The following is a 24,618-nucleotide window of genomic DNA, read 5'->3' on the forward strand; positions in this document are numbered from 1 at the left end:
GGTTGGCTAATTAGACCCCTCGGGGCCCCCAGTTCCCAGGCCTCAACTTACACTAAGCATTGGGATTTGGCGCCAGTCGATAGTAGACTCAATTCTAGACTGTGGGTAGATTGGGGACCTGTCAGGACTGAGGCCTATTAGACTGAGCTACCGTATTATGAGAGCGTCGCAGTCGTTAGGTGTACGGATATGTAACTACGCGGGATGTTCCTATTGGTGGTGTAAGTTAACTAAATGAGGGACGTCCTTATCCGCCTCGGTGGTGGGTGGGGTTGGGTGGGTCAGTCAGTCAGTCAGTCAGTCAGTCAGTCAGGAGTCCCTTACTTCAGCCAGTATAGTGTGCAGTGCCTCCCTCAAGAGACTCCCCTCACCTGTACTATACGACATCCTTGTGAAATTCAGTGCTGTATAAACGTATTATATTGGACACATAACAAAAATAATAATGGTAATGTAATAGAAAACTAGTAAAATATAGACTAGAAATATATATTTTTTAATCTTTGGTGAAAATATACGAATACTTGTAGATAGCCTTGGCTGGTCACTATCAACAACACAACCTTTGGGTCAAACTTTAAAAAAAAAACCAGAGATAAATTCCTACACCTGATGTATATAGTTTTACTTCTCTTTGCTGCTCACCTGTTGGCTTACCTGTCCACGTGTGTTAATTAATGGTGTTATAGAAATGTATGTTACGTTACATTGTAGATATGTCCCTAACTTGAGTAGTATTTATCTTTATTATGGGTAAGTATAGTACAGTTTATAGTGTTTCATAATGTATTTTCCTGAAGTAGTGTGGCCTGTGTAAAGTGCGTTGGTAGGTAGAGTTTGTGTGTTGGTGATTGCGTTGGTGGGTGTGTGTGGCTGTGTGCGTTAGTGTAGGCGTGTGTGTGTGTGTGTTAGTGTAGGCGTGTGTGCGTTAGTTTATGTGGCTGTGTGCGTTAGAGTAGGCGTGTGTGCGTTAGTGTTTGTGTGGCTGTGTGCGTTAGAGTAGGCGTGTGTGTAAGTGTTTGCGTGGTTAGGTTAGGTTAAGTGTTTTCCTCGTGGCCAGAGTTGTGTATCATGACCACATCCTCCCCAGAGCCAAGGTGTGGTAACGCCAGTCAACACTGCCACACTGTGTACTAGTCATGGCCTACCACCCCCCCCCCCCCCCTGCTGTTTGTTTAGTCACTGAGGAGTTGCCTGATGTGAGCAGTCCACACACACACACACTACACACACACACACACACTACACGCACACACTACACACACACACACACACACACCTCGACCCAAAATGTCAATAATTCGTAACCTAATCTAACCTAACCTGTCCTATCCTAATCTAACCTAACCTAACCTATCGTAACTTAACCTAACCTATCCTAACTTAACCTAACCTATCCTAACCTATCGTAACTTAACCTAACCTAACCTATCCTAACCTAACTTAACCTAACCTAACCTAATACAACACGACCACTACATTTACGAGATAGATTTAAACAATTCAGGTCAACACGCATCCAACGAAGTAGTTCACCGAGGGAGTAGTTCTTAACCCCCTCTCCCTTACTCACCCTTACCCCTCCCCCTTCCACCCTCATTTCCCTTGACCTCTCCCCGTCTTTCCCTTTCCCTTTCCTCCTCACCCCTCCTACCCAACACCCTACATCAAGTCGTGAAGGCGTGTACTGTCCCTGTGTGTGTGTAATGGCGATATTGTCACTAGTCAACATAATGTATATATATATACCCGTAGCGTGCATCGAACCCACTCACACGCACCTGAGCAGTTCACCTGAGATTAGGGTTTAGTCAACAGAGGGATGCCAGGGTAATCAACACTTAGGCTTCAGGTATTTACAATGAGTCCAGATGCCCCCGCAGGTGTTCACAATGGTGCCAGGTCTCTCACAGGGGGCACCATAGGAACTCCCAGGTGTTCATTGTGTTTCCAGGTGATCCCCAGGTGTTCATTGTGTTTCCAGGTGACCCCCAGGTGTTCATAATGATACCAGGTGACTCACAGGTGTTCATAATGATACCAGGTGACTCACAGATGTTCATAATGATACCAGGTGACTCACAGATGCTCATAATGATACCAGGTGACTCACAGATGTTCATAATGATACCAGGTGACTCATAAGGTTACCCCAGGTGCTCATCATTATCCCAGTGGGTAAATTGCCTGTGCTGGCGGGCCATGGTTGGGTTGTAGCCGTGGCCTCCCAAACATGGCCCGAGTGACCAGCAGGTGTTGGTGTGCATGTGGTCTACCCATTTCGTGTACACCATTTTTGTCAAGAGTTACGACCGCTTTTTTTTGTGTGAGTTAGGTAAAAAAAAAAATGTGACAAACGTAATATTCTTACCGGTTGTAAAGATCTAATCTCCACTATGGTTATAAAAGAAATGATTATAGAGGTTTAAGTAGGAGTTTATAGACGCGGGTGTAGGTGTCGCTCCGTATGGCTACCTATAGTCTGGTAGATTAGAACATTTCTATATGGTCAAATTCACTTTATTTCCTCTGGAGTTGATCTTCTCTTGTCGGGTCTTCTCTTATATGAGGCCAATTTATTTCTCTTGTTGGATACTTATTTTTTTTTCTCGAGAATGTTGAGTAAGAACACGTTGTGTGTGTGTGTGTGTGTGTGTGTGTGTGTGTGTTAGGAGCAACAAGTTGAGGAAGCGGCCTCATTGTTGGCGGCGGCGGCGGATGTGGCGGTGACCTGTACCCCCACCCCCCAACCACCCCTCCATCCCCCCATCTCCAAGTCCTTTCCCTGCATGATCTCCGCCCCTCACCCCCCTTCCTCCTTCTCTTCCATCATGTCTCAACCCCTTCCTATACTGCTCTTCCTCCTCCCCCTTTCCCTTCCTCCTCCCCGGCCCTGGTTGGGCTGAGGTGGAGCAGAATACAGAATCATGGGGCGGCGCGAACACTGCCGCACCCAATGGTTTTCTGTATTCCAGCTCACGTCTCTCTCTCTCTCTCCACACCAAGAGAGACTGAGAATTATATCTTGATCATCCACATGTCATCACTCTCCTCTTCCTTCCCCACTTCCCTTCCTTCCTCCTTCCTCCCTCTTTCCTCCTCCCTCCCTTTCCCTCCCCTGCGTGTATTTTTGAGATTGACGAGTTACGATGATTCATGCGGGCGTGTGGGCGGGCTGGAGGCTGGATGGAGGCAGAGTCGCCTCAGCTTATGGGCGGGCTGGCTGGTGGGCGTTTTTGTCTTTTTGGTGGGGGGGAGGGGAGAAGCCACCTTATGCCTGATTGATCATGTTGACAGTCTCTCGTCACCTGTGTATTGTGTACTTGAGTTGTGGTTAATAGTAGATGGTGGTTGACTATAATGGTGGTAGATACTTGGGGTGGGTGATGGATTGTGGTGGTGGTGGTAGTTGCTAATATTAAGGTGGTGGTGGTGATGGTGTGGGTAGAACCGTGATAATGGTGGTAGTAACAATGAACCACGTACAATAATAGGTATCACTAGATCTGGTTCATGTTCTCTTGTACCTACCAAAGAGAAAGGCTCTAGATTTCTCCCCCTTAAGTCATCATTAAATATAAAGTGTAACAAGATTTTAATTTTTTTTTTCCCATGACTTTTTTACGGTACTGACTGCTTAACTTTTTTCCACTGTGATTTTATTTATTTGTAATCATGTTTGTGGGGGTGTGGGCAGCGGAAGGCGAGCGAGGAGAGGATAGTGTGGGTTGGCTTACTTGCCCCCTTCAGGAGGCTATGAGTCATGCTCTCTACCTGCCTGTCTCTCACCTGTCTATCTGCTTCAATTATTCACCTCATTTCTCTCTCTCTCTCTCTCTCTCTCTCTCTCTCTCTCTCTCTCTCTCTCTGTTCACACATACTAATAAGAACGGTCACCTCATATGAACATACATTTGCAATTACAAATACGAGCATAAACGGACATGCCAATGCATTTAGTTAGCCACGCTTCCTCGTAAGGTATAAACACACACACACACATACATACATACATACATACATACATACATACATACATACATACATACATACCCATTCACTTACACATAGTAGCATAAGCGTACACACTATGAACTCTCGCTTACACATTTGCACATGGAAACACACACACACACACACACACATACATACATACATACATACACGCACAACACACACACACACACACACACATACATACATACATACATACACGCACATACACACATACATACACACACACACCTTGAACCATAAACACGCATACACACTAACACGTTGAAATATACATACACGCTTACATGCACAGTCATAAACCTACACACTTACACACAATCATAAACCTACACACTTAGACACAGTCATAAACCTACACACTTACACACAATCATAAACCTACACACTTACACACAGTCATAAACCTCCACACTTATACACAGTCATAAACCTCCACACTTATACACAGTCATAAACCTACACACTTACACAGTCATAAACCTACACACTTACACACAGTCATAAACCTACACACTTACACACAGTCATAAACCTACACACTTATACACAGTCATAAACCTACACACTTATACACAGTCATAAACCTACACACTTACACACAGTCATAAACCTACACACTTACACAGTCATAAACCTACACACTTAAACAGTCATAAAACTACACACACCCATACACACGTACCAGCTCTGGGAACTCCCTCTTGATATCTTTCCCACGTCACACACTTGTCGCCCTCGTCATCACACATCCTCCACCTTATGTCATGTAAACGTTGTGGAAGGTCTAAAACGTTGGCTTATGAACGTTTCCCGGTGTTTATGTCGCCCAGAGAGACGTATAGTTTCCTTCACTAGTGCGTTTACAGGGGTTCGTCATATAGCCCAGGTACAGTCCCCTTCACTAGTGCGTTTACAGAGGCTCGTCATATAGCCTAGGTGCAGTCCCCTTCACTAGTGCGTTTACAGAGGCTCGTCATATAGCCTAGGTACAGTCCCCTTCACTAGTGTGTTTACAGGGGCTTGTCATATAGATGAGGTGTCGTATTCGGTCAGTGGCTGCCCTCCAACACACACACACAGAGCTTGTTATGGAGTGTATAACCAGGAGCCAATCGGAGAGGAGATCGTGCTTGGTATGTGTTACAGGAGTGTGGTGAGGTGGGTGTAGGAGGTGTGGGTTGTGAGGTGGGTGGAGGAGGTGTGGGTTGTGAGGTGGGTGGAGGAGGGTGTGGGCGTGAAGAGAAGGGAGGAAGTTTGCATGTGTGAGGAAGAAGAGGATGAGGTGATGTGGGTGGAAGAGAAAGGAGGTAGTGTGGGTGTGAGTATGGGTGGAGGGGGGGGAGGTGGTGTGGGTGTGTAAAGGTGGTCAGTTGAACCAGACATTATTGAGGTTGTGCAGGTCTGACTTGTCTCTGGGTGCGGCTGCTGAGGCGAGGCTCCTCCTCCACCACCCCCTCCTTTCCCCATCTCTCTCCTTCTCTCTCTCCTCCTCCTTTTATTGCCTCTCATAATCACTACAACACCATACAGTATTCACCATTCCTTGTGGATAGCCGCCATGCAACACACCGCTTACTGAAATACATTTACTACGAGTGCGCAATACCATAACAAGTTTACGAGGCCACTTTACTTTTTATTTTTATTATTTTGGGATGGCGTGGAGGGGTGAGGGGTGGTGTTGGCAGGGGAAGTGGTGAGGTGCTTCAAGCTTCCCTTTATCCTGCCGCGACCAGGTGTGTGTGTGTGTGGCTGGTCTGGCTCCGTCCCTCACTGTGATTTAAGTACCCACACGCCCTATCACATCCTACTTTATCCTCGCAGGTGTGACGAGGCAGGAGGGAAGTACAGCACTCCACACCCCTCTTCGCAGGTGTGTCGGGGGAGGAATGAATCGCTACCAAGAGCAGACAGTGTTGGTTGGTGTGGCTGTAAGACTGTGTGTATACTGTGTGATTGAGTTAGTGTTTTGAGATGCCGTCCACCTGTGTGTGGTAAGGGAGGGTTGCTGTCGATCTTAGATTAACACCCGTGATAGGGAGGGAGGGTGGGTGGGTGTAGAGTGCAGGGAGGGAAGGGTTTGAGTACTGGAAGGGAGGAGGGAAGGTCTTGAATGACTAGGAGAGAGGGCGGGAAAGTTTTGGATGCTGGGAAAGACGGAGTGATGTAGGGTCTTGTGCTGGGAGGGAGGGAAGGAAGGTCTTGGATGCTGATAAGGATGGAGGGAAGGTGTGAGGTGTGTTAGGTGGATGAAGTCAAGGCACTGAAGGCTTTTGAAAGATGGAAGTACATGGACCTCGACAAGGGAGGACCTCGAATGCTTGAAGGAGACGATTGAGTCAGCGTTAGACGAGTGTTGGGTGATAAAGGTGGATGAGGGGCTGGTAGGTGATGCAGGTGGACGATGAGGTGGTGGTAAAAGGTGGAAGGGAACGAACGCGGCCCACTCTGAGTCATCCACACCGTCCCCACGAACCCCCTCCCCCCTCCTCACTCTTCCCCGCACACGCCGTCGCAACATTCTCTCTTTCATATCGAGGAAAAAACGTCGTAATACCTGTGTTTATTATTGTAAGTCATTGATATACAAGGAGGTGGCTGTGTGAGACTGACTGCATTATGTAACTGCTCTAACGCGTTTCTCCAGGTATTCAGTCCATTGTTAGGGGTGGTGCTGGTGTCGTTGTCCCCTCTACTGTTGTTGATAAGCATGGTGTTGCAGATAGCTGTTATTGATGCCTTTGTCGGTGTTGTGACACGGGGAAAGTAGTGTTGTTGAGACACACACTCCCAAAATCTGAGACACCCCACAAAAGCCCGAGTAGCTCTCCCCCTGAAAAAAAAAAAATCTGAGACACCCCACAAAAAAAATCTGAGAGACATTCCCCAGATCTGAGACACGTGCCTAACATCAACTTCCCTGACTCACTGTAACAGTACGTGGAGATTTATCACTCAGGTATGTCGATGAGTCAGCCCCATGTTATAAATTATTCTTAATGTACATACCGGTATCATTCTGCCTTCACAAACCGGTACACACTTCCGTATGTTTTGTGTAGTGTAGTGTTGAATGTGGGTGTGGTGTAGTGTTGTATAGTCTCGTGTAATGTGGGTATAGTGTCATGTAGTGTCGTATAGTATAGTACTTTGTATTTGTTTGAAGTCTTGGTGTATAAATCAAGTCGGCTGGTGTGTGTCTGCCGTATGTGGAAGCTTGTGTATATAGGTAAACATATATACCTTTAGCTATACGTATAATGGTATTTAACTCAGATGTAAATATCAAGAGACATTGGTCGGGTTCTGTCCTCTGGTGGCGGAGTTGTGAAGCTCTAATGACGTCATACTAAATGGCGTCGTCTACAAACATGTCCGGCGGGCGGATTTTAGTTTTTCTTCATAAATAAGACTCCAGTCACGAACAGCAGCTCTCGTCCCAGTCAGAGCTTGGAGTAGGTGTGGGGGATGATGAGGAGGTTAGGTGGGGGATGGGGAGGAGGGTGTGGGGAAGGAGGAGGAGGTGTGGGATGGGGATGGGAGGGAGGTTGTGGTGTGGGGATGGGGGAGGAGGTTGGTGGGGATGGGAGGGAGGTTGTGTGGTGTGGGGATGGGGAGGAGGAGGTTGGGGGGGGGAGGGAGGGGTGTGGTGTGGGGGGGGAGGGGGTGTTTGTACGGTGAGGAATGAGTGAGGGGTGGATGGATGGATGGATAGGCAGGAGGAGGGATAGGGCACATGAGGGTGGGGGGGGTCGTCCTTGGGCACTCCCAGTTAATCCTGTCTGGCACCTACCATCACCCTCAGGGCTCCTTTCTACAACCCTTCCTACCTCTACCTCATTCCATCTTTACCTCGCCATTCCATCTTTACTTCGCCATTCCTCCTCCCTCGCCATTCTCCTTCTTCCTCCTTATTCCCCCCTCATCTTCATCACCGTTTCTGTCAATCATCCTTACATCTTACTCAGCTAGAGGTGGAAGGTTGTGTAAGAGCAGTAGCAGGGCTCCTTCTCCGTGTCACTAATTAGAACCCCCAACAGGTAAGAGGAACACCTGTGTATATTATATATAAAGTACACAGCTCTCAAAGGCTTGTATGTTAGTGGAGAAGGATGGTAATGTAGAAGGGTGTGTGGGGAGGTGTGTGGGGGTGTTAGGGGTGTGTAGGGGGTGTTAGGAGGGTGTGTGGGGTGGTAAGGTGTGTGGGGGGTGTTAGGGAGGTGTGTGGGGGGTGTGGGGAGGTGTGTGGGGTGTGTGGGAGGTGTGTGGGGTTGTGTGGGAGGTGTGGGGTGTTAGGGAGGTGTGTGGGGGTGTGTGTGGGGAGGTGTGTGGGGTGTTGGGGAGGTGTGTGGGGTCTGTTGGGAGGTGTGTGGGTGGGGTGTGTGGGGTGTTGGTGGTGTGTGGTGTTGGGAGGTGTGTGGGGGTGTTGGGGGAGGTGTTAGAGGTGTGTGGGGTGTGTTAGGGGAGGTGTGTGGGGTGTTAGAGGTGTGTGTGGGGTGTGGGGAGGTGTGTGGGTGTGTGTGGGGTGTGTAGGAGGTGTGTGGGGTGTTAGGGAGGTGTGTGGGGAGGTGTGTGTGTGGGGGTGTTGGGAGGTGTGGGGTGTGTTAGGGAGGTGTGTGGGGGTGTTAGAGAGGTGTGTGGGGTGTTAGAGAGGTGTGTGGGGGTGTGAGTGTGAGATAGTGACGTTAATGTGTTGTGGGAGGAAGGTAAGTCTCCCTGGGTCACGTCCACCGAGCTATATCAGCTGCTGCTGCTCTCCCCTACATGTTTTGATGCTGCTGTGTGTTCCGCTGCCTCCCCCTGGTCCTGGTGGCGTCGGGCTACTGCTGCTGTGGTTGTGGGTGGTTGTCAAGGTGGGTAGTAATGTTGTCAAGGTGGGTAGTAATAGACGCAGGGTGGGTATTGGTGGGTTGGGTTGGGTGATAGAGTGGATGGTTGGGTTGGATGGCATACTGTGTGTGTGTGTGTGTGTGTGTGTACGGTTTGTCGTGGGGGTGAGAAAGGATCAGATGCTCAAGGCTGCCTCCCACCAGTGTGTTGCTGAGGCGCTCAAGGTCCTCCTTCACGGGCCGAGAAGTGACCAACACACACACTAGTATGTAATATTTAGTCTAACGCGTCCAGTGTGTTGTGAAGTTTACAACACTGGTGGGAGGTCTGGTCTGGCCTGGCAACAACCAATTTCTTCTATCCGTTTATTTACCTGTCCGTCTAATGACTTACCTGTCTGTATGATCGTTACCTCCGCTTCACCTGTGTGTGGGGTGGATTAAGGGTCAGAAGCCTTAAAGCAGAGGATAATTAACCTGTTGACTGTGTTGAGGAACTGTATATGCTGAGTGATGCTACGTCATCCATCCACTCTAACAGTTTACAGTCATGGATGGGCGTGAGCAGGTGTGGGCGGGGGAGCGTGGTAGTGGGAGACCCTACAGGAGTTTTTGCGAGGTGAGTCAGCGTGCGGGCGGCACCGTTACGCTGGTCTCTGGTTGATGGCGGCCACTCTTGTGTCCTTCGTGACGGCAGGTGGCGTGACGGCAGGTGATTATTAGCGGGGGCTGTGTGAGTAACGCTCCTCTAGGATGACTGATCTGTGGGGAGAGAAGCCGCAGCCAGCCACAAGACCCCCTCCCTGCCCCCCACCTCCCAGCATCCCTGGTGAGGGGGTGTTGCTCAGCCACTTCACACCCCCCCAACCACAAAACACCCCATCAGCCACCGTGACGTAACACTACCACAGGTCCTCCCGTGTTGTAAAGGAGAGCTTGTAAGATTAGTGGGGGGAGGGTGTACATTTGATGGCTACATATATGCTGTTGGGCTTCGCTTGAGCCAGAATGAGGACCAATCACCCCTGCAGCTAGTGTACCCTGTGGGAGGGGAGACCTGGCCACCTGCACACACAGTACAAGAGACTTCGCCAGGCTGGTCGTGGCCACTAGCGCTCTCTATCACACTTTCTCTTTTTTGTGGATCATAAAGGAATATTTTTTTTTCTATCAACTGGTGTTTTGTGGCGACTCTTGTGGGAAGATGTGAGCCACTTCACCCCAAACAAAGAGCCGCCATCTCACCGCTTATCTTATCACTGCTATATTTTCTCTTCTTTCATATTATTTTTTTTTTTTGAGGGGGGTGATTTTTTCGCCCGTTATGTTTTAAGATATATTTTTTAGTGTGTGTGTGGGAGGGGTGTTGGTGTGTGTGTGTGTGTGGGGGGGTGTGTGTGGGGGTGTGTGTGTGTGTGGGGGGTGTTGTTGTGTGTGTGTGAGGTGTTGTGTGTGGAGGTGTGTGTTGGTGTGTGTGTGTGTGTGTGAGGGGTGTTGGTGTGTGTGTGTGTGTGGAGGGGAGTTGGTGTGTGCTGGGGTGGAGGGACTGACGGCGGGAGGAGGGGGTGTGTGTGGTGTGGTGGTAATGAGGGAAGCTGAGAGGAACCCATGGGACTTTTATTACTATACTGCAGCACTAGCACCACCACCATCACTACCACCCTCACTACCACTCACTACCACCCCACCACTAACACTCACCTCTACCACCACCACCAGCAGCATCACCCTGGCCTCCTTCAGCGTCGCCCGAGTACTAGGTTGTGTTGTTACTGTTACTTCATCTCCTCTGGGCACACAGGGAGGGACTGAGGAGTAGTGAGAGTTCCTTATACCAGACCAAGGAGAACACCTCATGTTGCCTCACTCAGGAAGGAAAGTTACAAGTTTGTGGGGTGTTGTGAGGGTGTAGGTGGTGTTGTGAGGGTGTAGGTGGTGTTGCGAGGTGTAGGTGGTGTTGTGAGGGTGTAGGTGGTGTTGGGAGGGTGTAGGGTGGTGTTGTGAGGGTGTAGGTGGTGTTGGGTGAGGGTGTAGGTGGTGTTGTGGGGTGTGGGTGGTGGTGCGGTGTGGGTGGTGTTGGGTGTGGGTGGTGGTGTGGGGTTGTGGGTGGTGTTGCGAGGGTGTGGGTGGTGTTGTGGGGTGTGGGTGGTGTTGTGAGGGTGTGGGTGGTGGTGCGGGGTGTGGGTGGTGGGTGGGTGGTGGTGTGAGGGTGTAGGTGGTGGTGTGGGGTGTGGGTGGTGGTGTGGGTGGTGTTGTGAGGTGTGGGTGGTGTTGTGAGGGTGTGGGTGGTGTTGCGGGGGTGTGGGTGGTGTTGCGAGGTGTAGGTGTGGTGGTGGGTGTGGGTGGTGTTGGGGGGTGTGGGTGGTGTGTGAGGGTGTGGGTGGTGTGGGGTGGGTGGTGTTGCAGGGTGTGGGTGGTGTTGCAGGGTGTGGGTGGTGTTGCAGTTGGGTGGTAGAGGGGTGTGGGTGGTGTTACGAGGGTGTGGGTGGTGGTGTGGGGGTGTGGGTGGTGTTGCGAGGGTGTGGGTGGTGTTGCAGGGTGTGGGTGGTGTTGTGTGAGGGTGTGGTGGTGTTACGAGGTGTGGGTGGTGTTGCGAGGTGTGGGTGGTGTTGTGAGGGTGGGTGGTGTTGTGAGGTGTAGGTGGTGTTACGAGGTGTAGGTGGTGTTGTGAGGGTGTAGGTGGTGTTGTGAGGGTGTGGGTGGTGTTGCAGGGTGTGGGTGGTGTTGCAGGGTGTAGGTGGTGGGGTGTGGGTGGTGTTACGGGGTGTGGGTGTGGTGTTGTGAGGGTGTGGGTGGTGTTGCGAGGGTGTGGGTGGTGTTCGAGGGTGTAGGTGGTGTTGTGAGGGTGTGGGTGGTGTTGTGAGGGGTGTGGGTGGTGTTGTGAGGGTGTGGTGGTGTTGTGAGGGTGTAGGTGGTGTTACGAGGGTGTAGGTGGTGTTGTGAGGGTGTAGGTGGTGTTACGAGGGTGTAGGTGGTGTTGTGAGGGTGTAGGTATAAGATGTCGTTTTAAATTAGTTTGGGTTTTTAGTGGTGATTAGTTAGTCAGTGAAATGGTGATGTTGTTATTGATGTTAAAACAGTTTATATAGCCATAAGAACACAGATACAGAGTGGATAATAATAACAATATTAACATGACTGAGCCAGTTGAGAGCCTGAGCTGCACCTGATATATACTGTACATTTATCTCAAGGAAGTATTATGGAACATTTAGTATAGTACTCATAGCTTGGTGGTAATAACATGTTACCATGGTTATCACTTAGTTATTTATTTATTATTTACAATTATATTATAAGTATATACATATTTTACAGTGGTGTTGATATACATTAATATGATAAGGGAGGGAAGCAGTACAACATGGGGTGTATTAAGGTGGAACAAGAGGTTTGTGATTGGTGATTTGGATAGTGAGTTAGCTTTAATTACGTCGTTATTTCTGTTATTATTATCATCATCATCAATCTTCTTACTGTCATCACTTTTATTTTTAGCCCCCCCACCCCCTTCCCCCCTTCCCCTCCTCATATATATACTAGGGGACAAAACCACATCATCCATGAATCACCCCTCCCCCCTCCCCTGCACCCCCCGGCACCCACATCACCCCTCCCCCCTGCTATCTTGACTGACTCACCCTCCCCCGTCACCCTCCTCCCCTACCCCAACTTTTCATCACCCCTCCCCCCTGCATGTGACTGACTCCCTCCCCCTCCCCACAGTGACAGGCTTCTTCACGCTTTCATCTCCATATATTTCATCCTGAATTAAATACATCACATTATTATTATTATTACCATTGGCTTCTTGACGGAGAGAGAGAGAGAGAACTCCCTCACTCAAATAATGATTGTAAATTGTACACACACACACACACACACACACACACACACACACACACACACCTCTTTCACCATGTACTCTCGCGCACACAAGCCACGCATACTCATCCGACTGTGTGTGTGTGTGTGGAAAGAGTAATATCTAAGGTTTATTTGAGTGAAGGATTTGCTCTCTCTCTCTCTCTCTCTCTCTCTCTCTCTCTCTCTCTCTCAAGAACAACATAGAAATAATAACAGGTTAATAGTATTGTTATTAACTCTATAGTGAAGTGTAGACTAAATGACTCAGGTCGTGAAGGCTGCTGCCGTGTGCCGTTCACCTGCTGCCCTCACTTAATATTGCCCTCTTAACTTTCTTGATGCTTTTTATTGTCTCCCCCGAGCCCTCTGTCCCTTTCACCCCCTATACATTCTTTTCTTTCTTTCGTTTTTCTTTTTTCATTTTTCTTTTCTTTTTTCTTTAATTTTTCTTTTTTTTTCCTTTTCTTTCCTTTTCTTTCTTTTTTCGTTTTCTTTTTTCTTTCTTTTTTCTTTCGTTTTTTTGTTCTTTCTTTACTTGAGTGAGTCACCTGGGCGTGCCTCTCGTGCTACTCCTAATGTTTTGTTCATGGTGGGACGTGTGTACGTGGCTACCTGCACACACACACACACACACACACACACACACACACACACACACACACACACACACACTGTATAACATGAGGGCAATGTGTGAGGGGTTGAATGACTTGCTTGGGAGGGAGGAAGAGGAGGTGTGGGTAATGGGCGGGGTGTGGTGTGGGTGGTGGGTGGGTGGGGCGTGGTGTGGGTGGTGGGTGGGTGGGGCGTGGTGTAGGTGGTGGGTGGGAGAGGGGTGTGGTGGGTAGGTGGGGCGTGGTGTAGGGGGTGTGGTGTGGGTGGTGGGTGGGTGGGGCGTGGTGTGGGTGGTGGGTGGGTGGGGCGTGGTGTAGGTGGTGGGTGGGAGAGGGGTGTGGTGGGTAGGTGGGGCGTGGTGTAGGTGGTGGGTGTGGCGTGGTGTGGGTGGGAGGGAGAGGGTCGATGATGGATGAGAGTGAACTCCTAATTAGGTTATGGCTGTACTGGGCAGGTAATATTAATTAGTATTAAACAGGTAGTTCTCTTATAGACAGGTAACTAGTCGGTATTAAATAACAACTCTTGTCAGTACTATACAGGTAATTCTAGACAGCATTAGACAGGTAACTAGGTATTATTAGGTAGACAGGTAATCAAATGTAGAGGCGCGGGACGAGACGGCAGGTGAAACAAGGTGTGTTCTCGGGAAGAGTAATTAATGAATTAGTGGAATATCAGTGAGCGTGATGACGTGCCTACACACCAGCTCAATGTTGCACGCATCTAAGTGGTAGTGTGTGTGTGTGTGTGTGTGTGACCATGTAGTTATCCGGTACACCTGTAACGGGAGGGAAAGCAGACTATCTACCTGGTTATTTCTGTAATGTAAACTTTCCCTCAACACTTTCTAGAAAAAAAAAAAGCCAATTTCTCTTAATAAAATCCTAATTGTAGAGATATTAAAATATGTACCTGTAACGATGGTGAAGTTTATACCTGTGGGGGGATTAATCAACAGGTACTCAGGTATAAGGATAACACCATGATGTACAGTCCTTCAGTGTTCACTCGACTGTTGACCGGACAGAAATCTCTTGGCTAACTCACTCACTTCACGGGTGTGTGGGACATATGTGTTAACTTGGTGTGATACAAGAGTTTTAAAAAATGGTGTTTACTCGTATACTTGCCATGAGTAGCGGGTGATTAGTACCAAACAACTACTAGAGCCGTAGTTTCGTGTAAATAGGCCGTAGTTTCGTGTAAATAGGCCGTAGTTTCCTGTAAATAGGCCGAAGTTTCCTGTAAATAGGCCGAAGTTTCCTGTAAATAGGCCGAAGTTTCCTGTAAATAGGCCGAAGTTTCCTGTAAATAGGCCGAAGTTTCCTGTAAATAGGCCGAAGTTTCCTGTAAATAGGCCGAAGTTTCCTGTAAATAGGCCGTAGTTTCCTGTAAATAGGCCGTAGTTTCCTGTAAATAGGCCGTAGTTTCCTGTAAATAGGCCGTAGTTTCCTGTAAATAGGCCGTAGTTTCCTGTAAATAGGCCGTAGTTTCCTGTAAGTGGGCCGAAGTTCCCTGTAAATAGGCCGTAGTTTCCTGTAAATATCCGAATGGCACCATATCCACGAGTTAGTTAAGACCCACGTGTACTTTACTGTTCGTTCATTCACCGCCTCTGATGGGCCGGACGTAAACATGTGCAGCGTGCAGGGGGCTTGTCACGGCTGCCCAAATAATCTTGTTAATATTAGGTTCGTCAGTGGCTATTTTGGGTCGCTGCGTACAATAGTCAGATGGACGTTAGGAAATGAGTCAGTCAGTGTTTGGTGTTAAGAATTACCTCATGCAGCGGTGGTTTACAGTAATGGGTATACACTGGAACCTCTGTTTAACGGACTATATGACGAGGAGCTTCCGTTATATCGAGGGTTCATGAAATGTGAAACCCCTCATCTAACGGAATATAATGGAGAGAGAGAGAGAGAGAGAGAGAGAGTGAGTGCGTGTGCGTGTGCGTGTGTGTGTGTGTGTTTCACTATATAGAGACTTTGTGTTATAGTGAGTGACAGAGTGAGTGTTTATGGATGAGTGGATGTTGCCCCGTCACTCACAGCTCTTGGTATCTGTGTGCTTCAATAGTCCTCGCCTGGTGATGTTCGCCTCCCTCTCCCTTCCCCCCCTTGACTCTCGACCCCATTCACCTCTCTCCCCCAGACGTCAGAGCGTCACACTGCCACACTTAGATAATACCTTGAACTTCTTGTTGTGTCGCCAATAATTAAGGAAGTCTCCGCATTCTAGATACCTCGTTGTGTGTGTGTGTGTGTTGTGTTGTGTGTGAAGGCAGTGTTAGCTGTGGGTAAGAGAGGCGTTCTAACGTGTTGCATGTAGCGGGGGTATTGGTGCTTGTATAAATTATCGCTACTGAAAGTTAGGCGGTGGCCATATTAGTGAGAATTTTCCCCTTCCCTTCCCTCAACCATGTGGAAGGGCAGAGTAATGGACGGGAGGGGGAAGGGGGGGGGGTACAGTTTATGTATGCGTTCAAACTTGTGTGTATAAACGTGGTAGTGGTGTGTAGTGGTGCAGTTATGGGAGCGTTGGGATGTGTGTGTGTGTAGAGTTATAAAACACAGGGAGGAAGTGATCGTATATAGGGTGGGGTGCCCGTGTCGCTCGTTGTGTTACACGGCAAGAGGAAGTCCACCTAAAACATAACCTGGAATTAGGGTCAATGAGGGGGGAGGGTGGTGGTGGTGGTGGTGTTGGGAGACCTTGTGTTCATGATGATGTTAGTCTAGTGGTAGCTTGTGTGGTAGACTGACTGAATGACCGAAGACAATGGCCAGAAACTTGATCAAAAAACTCACTTAACTAATCCTTGGGGGAAAAAATAAGTGGAACATTTTTATTTTATTTTTTTTTTGAAACTGGAATTAAAAAAACCACATCGGCCATGAAACAGAGCGCGGAAGGGGGTGTGAAGTAACCAAGTCGACGTTGTTATTATCTTGGGGCTAATTTATGTTTAGGGCCATTAAGACGTTAGCCTGACCTTGAATGGGCATGAGGTTGGGGGGTTGTTGGGTATTAGAGGCGCCATCAAGGTCTGTCCGCCATACTCAGGCCTAATGGTGCGTGTAAACTCTCGGAAGGTGGATGTTGGAGGTGCGCCTTTATCCAGTGATTCGGCATAGTGGTAGTGGTGGCTAGTGGGTCAAGTGGTAGTGGTGGCTAGTGGGTCAAGTGGTGGTGGTAGGTAGTGGGTCAAGTGGCAGTGGTGGCTAGTGGGTCAAGTGGTGGTGGTGGCTAGTGGGTCAAGTGGTGGTGGTGGCTAGTGGGTCAAGTGGTAGTGGTGGCTAGTGGGTCAAGTGGTGGTGGTAGGTAGTGGGTTAAGTGGTGGTGGTAGGTAGTGGTAGCTAAATGTAATGGTGGTGGTGGTAGTAGTAGTATATGGAATAAAGCATTCACCATTCCTTCACTCCCTCACCTGCCTCTCCCTTACCCTTCCTCACCTCTCTCCCTCAAAATCCCTCGCCTCTCTCCCCACAAAATCCCTCACACCTCTCCCTCAAAATCCCTCACCTCACCTCCCTCTCTTCCTCCCTCCCCTCCCTCACCTTCACACGTCCATCATTTAAACTCAGATTAAAGATTATCCCATTTGGCGACGTGGCTGAGTTAGATCGAGGGATACTCCTAGTAGCCGTGTGTGTGTGTTTTGTTAAGTGAGGCATATCCATATTTACTCTACCTTGAGAAGCACAAGTTAATATTGACCAACGCGGATTTTTTTTTTTTATACAAGGTAATTTTGAAAGGTTTTAGGTCACAGCAAAAGTGAACTCATCGATTATGTGTACCGTCAGTAGGTTGTGGTTGGTTGGGTGTGTGGTGGTGGTGGTGGTTGGTTGGTCGTGTGGTGGTGGTGGTTGGCTGGGTGTGTGGTGGTGCGTTACAGATCATGGCGGTGATGTGGAAGCTTTGAGTCGTTTTTCTGACCTTTTGGAGTTCTCTTGGTGGGATGAGGTAGAGAAAGGTCGTCCAGGGATAGTGGGTAATGGACTGGTGCTAGGATGCTGATCGGAACAGATGGTGGGTGTAGTGATGGTAGTGGGTGTAGTGGTGGTAGTGGGTGTTGTGGTGGTGGGGCACTGGAGGAGAGGAGTGGTGAGGTGAGGGTGTTGCTGCCCAGGGTACGAGAGTAGAGACTTGTGTTGCCCCTGGGCGTGGGTCATTCAACAAGACCGGTACACCACCACCACCACACTTGTTCTCACACGCAAATCTGGCAACATTTTTTTCTTCTTTAAATTCCTTCATTTATCATCACAAAGTTTTCCATCCAGCAGGGAATTTGAACCATGAGAAATTTCGTTGTCACCCCCGACACTCCACACCTGTGAATGATTACTATATATACCGTACACACGCTCGGTACACTCACGGGCCATAGTTTCGATGCACCCTACTCCTGACTCGAGGGAAGTCGTAGTCAGGGCTGCAAACCGAACACTCCCTCTTGTATAGTGATGTTAAGTATAGTGATGATAAATATAGTGTTGTGAAGTCACTAAAATAACCTGTATCGTGTATATATTCTCTCAAATATTACATCATGAACTGTTATTCATACAATCCAGCGAAGCTTCGAGCTACCACATTGCACCACTGAACGATGGGTGGGGGAGGGGACGTTCGGCATGAAGCCAAGGCTACGACTTCCATCTAGTCAGGAGTAGGGGTAAAGGGTGCGTCGAAACTATGGCGCGTGAGTGTACCTTCGTCTGACCATCGTGTGCTTCCCCCTCATGCCTCTCACACATACCAGTCATTTTTCTCCTTGTCATCGCCCGTTAACTGTAGGTTCTGTCGAAGTTAACTAGGCTGGAACGTTTATATTTTATTGGGCCTTAGTAGCAAAACCCAAGTTGTCTTATCCATTTATTCAGGAACAACTAAGACAATTCCAAAGTGTAAATCAACCGTAACTTATCACTGTAACTATGAGTGTTAAGAGAAGGACGGAGGCTATGTAAATAGACCTGCTTAAAGACGTCTTTCCTATATGAGTCGTTGAGGGAGAGTCTATGAGTAGTGACCCATCGAGGGAGAACGGAATAGGCACGTCGTCCTCCCTCGACGGAAGACGGAACCATCCACGATGGCTCTCAAATAACTTCTTCCTCTAGTCAAGGATATCAACCTACTGCCCGCTTTAGGTGGCCAGGGAGCCGGCTACTAAATGCCTTAACTCAGCATAGTATGACGCAGCTTCCCGTGGGCACACCCTATCACGTGCACTGAACATGTCACCTCGTAGCTGGTGGAAAGTTACAGGGGATGAATCAGTATATAAATCAAATGTAATTAACCCATCTATATAATTCTTCTGTTTATGAAACGGGGCATTACATCGCTCGGTCACCTACCATCCGAGTTCCGCGAGGACTACACTAAACTCGCAGATAAACATCCTATACATAAGCCTAACCATGTTACAAACATATGTATAAACACTAAGCTGGGGACTCTGAAACCATAGGTTCATCAACTACTGGGGTCCTAGACTTAAGTGTCTTACGGGCTAGTATCTCATATACAATGGCAGAATTGGATGATTCTAACTTAAAACACAAACATCACTGCCAGTATTAGCACGATAGTGGAATCGTTAACTGGGATAAGCAAATCTCCCCGTGTCCCCCTTATCACAGTTCACTTCCGTCTGTTCACCACACTTACCCGTTACGGTGTGATAACTCTCCTGCCTTTACTACACCTCATTGTGCCCATACCATGTTGTGTCTTGTAAGTAGACTATCACTCACGGATGAAATATTTAAACTTGGATCTAGGAAGTATTACCCGCATCTTGGAGCCTGGGAAAAGGACAGAGAGACAGTGTGAAAAGTGTCGTGTGTTACAGCCCATGACCAGGAAACTAAGGGGGTGACTGGAAGCAACGATGGTGTATTAGTGGCGACGTACTGTAGCCCAAGTGTCCGCCGTGTAGAGAGTTTGGTGAGGCGACCGTGACCATGTGTGTGATCTGTGACATGATCCACGTGTTCACGCCCGTGGTGCCGTCCTCCATCACCCGCACCCTGGAATTGGGGGTGAGGCTTCGTCCAAAGACATGTGGGCGATACAAGGTAAGACATACCACGAGATACCAGGCCCACCCTCACCCCTCTGTCCACCCTCACCCACTCACCCCTCTCCCCTTGTCACTCGCCAGTCACGTCCACCTGCCCCTTACTCCTCAACCAGTCACGCCCACGCCCACACTCCCCGCCTTGGCATCCTCCGTGTATGCGTCGCGCACTGTAGTCGTATAGTGTCCTCGCTGTGAGACAGAGGTCGTGGCGTCGTTATTGTCTCCCCAGTAGTAGGTGTTGTTCCCTGTCCTCCTTCCATCCTTCTCTCCCTGCCTTCCACCCCTTCTCTCAACCATCCCTTCCTCCCTATGCACCCTTGAGTAGTGTCCCAGACCCGCCACCATGCCCGGCCATCTTGGTGTGGTTGGTCTACTTCTGCGTCGCCATAACCTAGGCGGCGGGTCCTGGCTGGTCTCACCCCTTCCCCTGCCTCCTGCCAGCTGGCCCTTTACCCTGCCGCCGCTCACCCAGCTGCAGCCTCCCCCCACCGCCTCCCAACACCGTCCACCAGCTCAAAATACTGTACATCCACCTAACACTGTACCATTACTTGTACTTGTATTTCTCCGTACTTAAACCTAAACCTGTACTAGCACTTGAGAAAACCTGTACTTGTACGTAAGCTTGTACTTCTATTAATACTTCTGAATATTCGTACCTAAACCCTGAACTTAGTGTTGTTTATGAATATTTTGAAGATAATAATGATTTTTAATATTGAAACAATGTAAACACTGTTGGATAATAATGTTGGTGATGTTTTGTACAGGAGCTTTGTTGTGCTTTGATTTTAATGAATACCTTAGCATATTTTGTTACGGATGATGAAATGATCATTTGTATTTGGGCTGTGACATAACTTTAAACAGTGATATTTATTATGTAAGGTGTGTGTGTGTGTGTGTGTGTGTGTGTGTGTGTGTGTGTGTGTTTTATGTAGAGGGTGATGCCACGGTCTTCACGCACGACTTGACAAGCGTTTTACTTAGACTTCACATCTTGGCTTTTGTGTGGAGCCGTTTGCACACACACAGTCTAGCGTCAGTACACGGCTGGCACTCGAGGTAACCATCTGCCCGTATTAAGGTAATTGTCTGTGCCTCTTGGACATTTGTTAGCGTGCGGACTATGAACTGGTGTCGGCAGCGTGGGTGTGGGTGGCCTTCAGCTTGCCCACCCTAATGTATGGCTTCTGCAGGCCCCCTTCATGGCGCGGCGGCCCCCCTTACGGTGATGGTGGTGGGCGGCCGGCCCTCCCCGGCACCCACCCCAGTGCTGGGACCTCCGCCCATTCGCGCCTACTGCATGGGGGGCACCTGGCACCACTACCACCACCACCAGCAGCACGCCAGCTCCACCCCCGCCACGCCTATGGCCGCCCATACGCCCACACTGCCGCATGGGCCCTCGCCCTTGGTGAGGTCAGGGTCAGTGCCGGGCGAGGCGGCGGGGGTGACGGGGGAGGCCGACGATCAGCTCCCGCCCCTTCGGCCCCCCCGTGCCCCTGACGCAGAGTCGCTAGTGACGGGCGTGGGCGGCCGCGGCATGTCTCGCTCAGTATCCGACTCCACGCTACGACAGGCGGCCTCCCGTGCGGCGCTACACCTCCCCCTACCCGTCACCTCCTTAATGCACTTCAAGGTACACCCACCCTCAGCCAGCAGCTGGAGGCGCCTCACCAGCCGCTGCCGCCACACCTGCACACACTTGCATGACGCACTTTATTTCACACTTGTCGCACTCACCAGCACCACACTCACTGCTTTCTTTTCCACTACTGCACCCTCACAGTTGTTGACGCCCACCTCCTCACGGTTGTCTGCAGCACTGGACCCCCGTCGTCATCGTCATCCTCAGGTCTTGCACCATAAGTCATCACCACAGGAGCCCACTACCTCAGACGCGGCAGCCTGTGGGTTAATTAGGTGTAATGGGGGAAGTTCCCTATAATATTGTCCCTAATAAGAGGTGATGGGAAGGATCGGGTCTACACGGCTGGGTTATCACAGCGGGTATAGGTCAAGTCATAATAGACCCCGGACTAACCTGACTTACCCATTACTGTTGGCTTCCATTAAGATTGGTGACCATCAGGACTGGAGACCCAAGTGACCATAGTGACTCGCCTCACCTGCCACACACCTCACCGTCCACCACCCCCCCTGTCTGGAGATGTGAGAACGTACCAGAGAGAGAGAGAGAGAGAGCATTATGGGGGCTGTTAGAGAGAAAGAGTGGGCGAGTGAGAGAGTGGGGAAGAGAGGGAGAGGAAAAGAGAGGAGGAAGGGCCCTAGACAGTGGTATGATGATCCCAGGTACCGCCATGACGTCACAATGGATGTCGCCATCTCTCCACAGTACCCTGGTAGGTGATAATGGCGTCACTAGTGGCCTGCACGTCAACATTATTACCACAGATCTTGAGGTCATTATTAACCAGATTGTAAACATCCTCTAATGTGGTGAGTGAACGAGGGAGGTGTTGGCGCACGGTGACAGGCGGAAGGGGAAACTCTTGTCTGTGTGGTGATTAGGGGAAAAGTTCACAGCAAATATCTCAAGGCCGCGAGGAGGAATATGAATGACTGCGTTGTGTGAATGGTTGGGAAATGGCTGCTGGTGTTAGGCCAATGCAGTGGTGACACAGAGATAGGTGTGTGTGTGTGTGTGTGTGTGTGTGTGTGTGTGTGTGTGTGTGTGTGTGTTAGTGTTATCAGCTCCCTCACTTGGCTATTTAATCTTATGTTGCCAGCTCACCTAATACAGTACATCCACTACAGAACTTCTCTTTAAGGTTCTACAGGGGTGAGTAAGGCAGCTGTAGGGGGCAGAGATAGTGAATGAGTCTGGTGTGAAAGTTGTATGATGGACGTAGAGGAAGTTAGGCCTCACCCGCCTTATAATTCTGAAATAGTTTTTGTTGATTGCATTCTGGCCTTAGACGTCGAGAGGCGAGATGAGTGTTTTACTAATACACAATCGAGTGAGAGCTATTGGGTCTGTGTGTTCCTGTGGTGTTGATGGTGTGTGGTGTTGATGGTGTGTGGTGTTGACAGGAATTCAGAAGAGTGTTTTTATGATCTATTAAAAACAGTCTCTTCCCTGACCTTGTGTAGTGTATACAATGGAGGTGTTTTTTTAGTGTGTGTGTGTGTGTGTTGGGGAGGAGTTGCCAGACCCTCTATCGACAGCCCCCTCACCCCCACAGCCCCCCCCCCCCTCAATCCCACAGCCTGAGGGGATTGTCTCACAGTGCTTAAAAACCCCATCATGAAAGTGGTGCTGTGATGGTGAAGGCTGGACGACTCTCCTCGCTTCCTACACGTACACCACATTCTCGCTCACACACGGAAGGGGATCTGCCTTGTATCTCCAACACTCCATCGCATCAATCAATCAAGAACGTCATTATCTCAACCATCTCCTCCAGTTAACATTATCTTTATTCACGAGACATGATAAACATCTTCTAACACCCACCCCTCTCCCCTGTACCACAATCACCACACAACCACCAGTACCACAACCACCACACAAGTACACGATCACCTGAACGAGTGGTAGGGTAGGTAGGTAGGTAGGTTGGTTAGGTAAGGTAAGGTAAGTAGGTAGGTAGGTAGGTTAGATAGGTAGGTTGGGTAGGTTAGGTTAAGTATAGGTAGGTTGGGTAGGTTAGTAGTGGTAGTAATAAGCATGCTGAGCCGTAATGACCTCACCCCCTCAAACACTAAAGGCCTTCACAGGTGTGTGGTTAAGCGGAGTCTCCCACGCTTTAGCCCTGGTCATTGAAAGAGGGGGTGAAGGGGAGGGGGGGTGAGAGAGAAGGGGGGAAGAGTTAGAGGAGAAAAGAGAGAGAGGAAAGTGAGAGAGAGGGAGGAAAGACAATGTGTGTGTGTGAGAGAGCGCGCGACAGTACCACGGCCACCGGAAGTTGAGACTAGCGTAGAGGAAGGACGTGGTCATGGTGTTTGGGGCTGCCTGGGGGCGGCTACTGACAGTTGAAGGTGATTCCTGACCACGTCCACCCATGACGCACCTGCCCAACACTGGATGAGAATGCCGGTGGTCTCATGATAGTGCCAATGGTCCCTTAATGGTGCCAGTAGTCTCCTATTAGTGTCAATGGTACCACAGACAACTACCTCGTTCAGGTGTCAGGTTTCGAGTTCCTGGTTTACACACACACATACACGACTGTCAGGGAAAGGTTTAATGATCATAGAGACAGCTATCAGGTATACAGTATCTGCCTCTTGTCTGTGCGTGGTCGTGGGTGGATGACACCACACTGGAAATATTGTGCACTGAAGAAATGCACTTAAGACTAAATATGTTTTATTTATTTACCTACGAGTATATTATTTATCCGACTAAAATTTTCTTTGACGGCATCAGTGACCATTTTCTTTGGCAACATTTTACCAGTATGTATAATTATTAAATGTGAGAGTATCCTTTAATAGATTGTAAATACATGTATCAGTTACCAGATATATATTACATTAATTAAAAGACTATTCTTATAAATAATGGTCGGATTTTTTATTTGCATTATAAATATGAGACACGCGATGTAATATGGGTTTTTTTTTTGGTTCATTTTGCAGAAGGAGTTGAGTCTTGTCCGGCGAGGCAACCGTGTCCCTGGCCAGAGGAAAAGTTTCATAGCCACCACGTCCCCTACACTGCCGCGATGCCATTCCCCTCTTAGTCAGAGTAAGTACTTCCCACTCTCCTCTCTCTCTCTCCCTCTCTCTGTTTGTATGTACCTCTCATTTTACTCTCAATGTTTTAAGTCCCTTTTGCTTCTCGTCTCAGTCTGTTTAAGTCCCTCTCAGTCACCATAACTCCCTCTCACCTCCCTCTCAGTAAGCATAACTCCTTCTCACTCCCGTCTCAATCAAATTTCAACCTAACCTTACCTAACCTAACCTCACCTTACCTTACCTCACCTCACCTTACCTTCCCTTACCTTACCTTACCTTCCCTTACCTTACTCAGTTCTGTGTACAGGTGTTATATATATTTACAAAGTTTTTATTGTAGGATTATTTCTGTCTCCTTGATGTAGTTTTCTTCTTTCACTAAAACTCTAGATGATAGTGATGATGGTGATGATGTTGTTGAGTTGGGGATCTGTAGATGATAACTATATTCTAAATCCCCAACCAGAACAAATGTGTACA

At 48.8% G+C, this 24,618-nt stretch overlaps 1 protein-coding gene across 14 annotated transcripts in view; it reads left to right on the forward strand.

Moving 5' to 3' along the window:
- The window catches only part of LOC121868118 (microtubule-associated serine/threonine-protein kinase 3-like), an 87,583-nt gene that overhangs the window by 14,730 nt on the left and 48,235 nt on the right, over positions 1-24,618 (forward strand). For 7 of the 14 annotated variants that reach the window (XM_042368400.1, XM_042368406.1, XM_042368401.1 and 4 more), the window contains exons 1-2: positions 20,624-21,073; positions 24,040-24,148. In XM_042368400.1, the coding sequence (XP_042224334.1) occupies positions 20,666-21,073; positions 24,040-24,148 (517 nt within the window). In that variant the 5' untranslated portion in view covers positions 20,624-20,665. Of the gene's footprint in view, positions 1-429; positions 449-19,171; positions 19,427-20,621; positions 21,074-24,039; positions 24,149-24,618 lie in introns of those variants that run through there. The other 7 variants (XM_042368402.1, XM_042368404.1, XM_042368414.1 and 4 more) reach the window with 5 other exon arrangements.

The sequence above is a fragment of the Homarus americanus genome, unplaced genomic scaffold (assembly GCF_018991925.1).
Source record: "Homarus americanus isolate GMGI-L3 unplaced genomic scaffold, GMGI_Hamer_2.0 scaffold47967, whole genome shotgun sequence".
NCBI classification, from domain to species: Eukaryota; Metazoa; Arthropoda; class Malacostraca; order Decapoda; family Nephropidae; genus Homarus; species Homarus americanus.